The sequence below is a fragment of the Terrapene carolina genome, unplaced genomic scaffold (assembly GCF_002925995.2).
Source record: "Terrapene carolina triunguis isolate 2854851 unplaced genomic scaffold, T_m_triunguis-2.0 Scaffold28698, whole genome shotgun sequence".
In the NCBI taxonomy this organism is placed as follows: Eukaryota; Metazoa; Chordata; order Testudines; family Emydidae; genus Terrapene; species Terrapene triunguis.
This window is the reverse complement of record NW_020693049.1, coordinates 1-3,680: the sequence shown is the minus strand read 5'-3', so window position 1 is coordinate 3,680 and position 3,680 is coordinate 1. Positions and strand designations below refer to the sequence as shown.

The 3,680-nt window shown below is 48.4% G+C and overlaps 1 protein-coding gene across 1 annotated transcript; it reads right to left on the bottom strand.

The window, feature by feature from the left end:
* Positions 1-200: 200 nt before the first annotated feature.
* Positions 201-1,961, bottom strand: LOC112117223 (zona pellucida sperm-binding protein 3-like; the record flags this gene model as incomplete). The annotated part of the gene is made up of 6 exons (XM_026662596.1): positions 201-281; positions 644-735; positions 826-946; positions 1,047-1,212; positions 1,658-1,755; positions 1,846-1,961. Coding segments are annotated over 6 exons (674 nt in total), but the record flags the coding sequence as incomplete, so codon positions are not given.
* Positions 1,962-3,680: the final 1,719 nt, after the last annotated feature.

Genomic DNA, 3,680 nt, shown 5'->3' with positions numbered 1-3,680 from the left:
CTCCGGGAACTGTGGGATAGGTACCATAGTGCAATGCGCCGGAAGTCGACGCTAGCCTCGGTACTGTGGACGCGGTCCGCCGACTTCATGCACTTAGAGCATTTTAGGTGGGGACACACACAATCGGCTGCATACAACCGGTTTCTATAAAACCGGCTTCTATAAATCTGACCTAATTCTGTAGTGTAGACATAGCCTACCAGACTTCCTCTAACCAGCCCACACAGTTCCCAGTCTCACAGCAGCTGCAGATGTCTCTGGTGCCTTCCACTGGAAGCCAGCTGTAACAAAGAGAAGATAGGTTTCAGAGTAGCAGCCGTGTTAGTCTGTATCAGCAAAAAGAACAGGAGTACTTAAAGAGAAGATAGTTATTTATAGTAACAAGTTACTGTGCAGCCCTTCAGTGCTTTATTAGCTTTTTCCTACTAGACTTCTCCACATGAATACATGTTTTAAGTTGTCACTATCAGAAACTACATTGTCTCGAGCATTGCCCATTTGTCTGGTCAGTTATAAACCCTCTCATATCCAAGTACTTCTTGGCCAATTCCTAAGATAGAAAGTGTACAAGAATATTGAATTTTGCAACATCTGGAAGGGGAACAGATTCAGACTAGCCAAAGGTTATACTCTAGCCACTCACATGTTGCCTGCTTTGTTGAAGGAACAAATCTTGTTCCAGGAATCTGGGGCTTGCTCAGCTGCAGTGACTTTCAGATAGCAAGTGATATAGATCTGGAGGGGAAGTGGGAATAGAGTCATTTCAGGGACAGAGTCTTAACAGCCCTATTAGGTGTTGATAGAGAGTGGGGGAAGGCATCTCACCAAATTTCTTGCATCTCCTGCAAACCTGAACACATCCACCATGAACTGCAGTGTGTCGTGTCTGGACCTGGGTGATATGAAGGCTGAGGGGATGTCACCTGATCTCTCATCCACCAGGCAGCTAGACACAAGAGTCAAGGGTCAGTAAGATGCCCAGCAAGCATAGTTCCTTACCAGCGACAGCAGTAAATATCCTCAGGAAGGGACACCTCAGCTCTTACCCATTGAAGTCAATGACAGCATAGCAGGGAGAGGAGTCCCTGTCTGGGCTCAGGGTGGCCACACAGTGCCTCAAAGCCACATGGTTCCCAGTGCTGACATCAGCTTGGATAGGCATGACTTCCCCCAGCTGGAATCCATTGGATGGTCTCTCAGTGCTCCAGTCCTCTGCAAGGCAAGCTCTCCATGAGCACCACAGGCAGCATATGGAGCCCCTCTGGAATCTTTATGCCCCCTGCTCCATGCTCTCATTTAATCATCAGGATTAGGTTTTGGGTGGGTGGAAGCTTAGCTCCTGTTACAGCGTACAGTCCAGCACCCACATGGATCTATGGAGAGGAGCTGGTTGACACAAGCGGGAATTACCGCCCTGACACATAAGGGGGACCTTGCTGAGTGCCTCAGCTTGCCTACGGAGCTACACTGCAGTCAGACTACCCAAACGTGGGAACATGGGCTGTGTCCCTTCACCACCCTCCACTGACAGCCCCTAGGGGGAAGGAGAGGGCTGTGTGACAAACACTTCCCCACAGGCACATGACTCACTTGGCAATCATTGGTGCATCCAAATCATGACTCCAGGAGGCCCCTGTGCAAAGGAACCACCGCCTACCGTTCCTCAGGGAAAAACTCAGCTTCTCCTCCACAGACAGGGTAGACCTGAAGGAGACCCAAGTTAGCTTGATGGCTTTGCTGCTCACATTGTTCTTCCTGGGAGAGGAGGAAACCTCAGATGCTCAACCTGCTCCCAGGACAGGGACTAGATGCGAGTGATAGGGACAGAGCATCTGAGGCACTCACCTGGAATAGTGACACTCAATAGGGATCACAGTTGGACTGGGTCTCAGGATCACTGGGTTCCTGGCAGGGGTGGGGTTGTAGGACAGGCTTGTGCTGTAGACCAAGGAGTCTGGGGTCTGGAGAAAGGCAGACACTGGCGTTATTACATGAAAACAAGACTGCCAAGGTTCGATGGGCTGATTCATATGAAATTAGAAGTTCAAGGCTTTGGACAGTGCTAAGATTCCAACGATTCTTTAGTGAGAGCCAAGGGGGATATAGGAGGAAGAGCTGGTATCACAGAGTGATTGTTTAGGACAGAAGAGTTACCAATACACAGATAGCCTGACACTCAGTGAGAATAGCCTGCAGAAGGAGAGAGAGAGTGGGGAGGAGAAGAGAAACTCTACTAACAAGCTTGTTTTCATTATTGCTCCTGAGCACTAGTTCTTCTGTGCAAGCCATCAGTGCTTTTGCTGCAGGCTGGGTGGGATTGAGAGGTAACTGTAGAAATAGTCTGGGGGGGGGGAGAAGGGTGTCACATTTTGGGAGCTGGTCAGAAAATTTTTAGCAAGTATTGTCAACAAAACATACAGTTTCAAAGCCTATGCATTTTGCAGAGACACTGTGATTTTGACAGGAAAGATACCAGAGGTCTAAGAGGGGCTTGGCAAATAAATCAAAGCCTGCCTTTTCCATCTGACAATTCAATTTCACAGCAACAGTCAAAGGTTGTGTTTTGTTAGTGCCAATGCGGAAAGATGGTGACATTTCAAAACCTCTGGAGTTGTTACTCTCCATCCAACACTAGTTGAGAGATTTCTTGTCTGCATGCAGGTGAGGGAAGAGTTCTCATTCTAGCTCCATTCTTATGGAGACACAGCCCAACACAAGTGACTTCCTGCTTGTTTTGTGGTGCAGCATATGGCCCACTAAACTCAGACAGGAAACCAACACCCAGGAACTGCAGCTAGGCCTCCAAGGGGGAAAGACAAGACATACTCCACCCAAGTGGTGGTGCCATTCTCAAGGCAGGAAAGAGCTTGGGACAAGACTTGAATCAAGATACATAGCACAAAATTGGACCTCCCTTCAGTCCCGACCCCACCATCCAAAATGGAGGTAGGCCACTAGTCTCTGCAGCCACCCCCCTCCATACACCCTCCTCCTTACAAGGTAAGCAGAGCTACTCCAGGTACACCCCCTCAGAAGGGGACTGTTTGTAAGTAGAGCTTCTCTCTTCCACAAGAAAAACTTAGATAGCCAAGGCTACAGAGTCAACCCCACAGATACAGGGACTCCAGATGGTTAATGGAGGCACCATAAGGCCAATGCAGGATGGGCAAGTGTTAGTCAAACCCATTGCGGGGACAGTATTCGGGTCAGATAGGACAGGGCCCCTCATCTGACCCACGGTGATTTGTGCAGGGATTTGTGCCTCCTGGCAGTCAGTGCCCTACAGCCTTTGGGAAGTTCCTGTGGCGATCTAGACAATTAGTGGTGAAAGTCTCCAATTTGGACAATAAATATGATGTGTGCATAGAGTTAATAGTCTCTTCCCTGACTGCCTAATCCAGGCCAACATTTAGGGCCTGGCTACACCGTGGAATAAGGTGTGTTCTTAACAGAGTAGGCCACGTTTTTGGATGAATAATTTGTGTGCCAGAACATGCAAATTCCGTTGATTCACACCTATGTGTCAATTTGACATCAATTTCATGACTAGTTTTGGCCAAAATATTGGGGGACCTTCTGTGCTATTCCCAAATGTCCAGAGAAGGAGGAGATGCTGTGTCCTTTATACCCTCTTGTCATAACTATAAAGGGAAGGGTAACAGCTCTCTGTGTACAGAGAC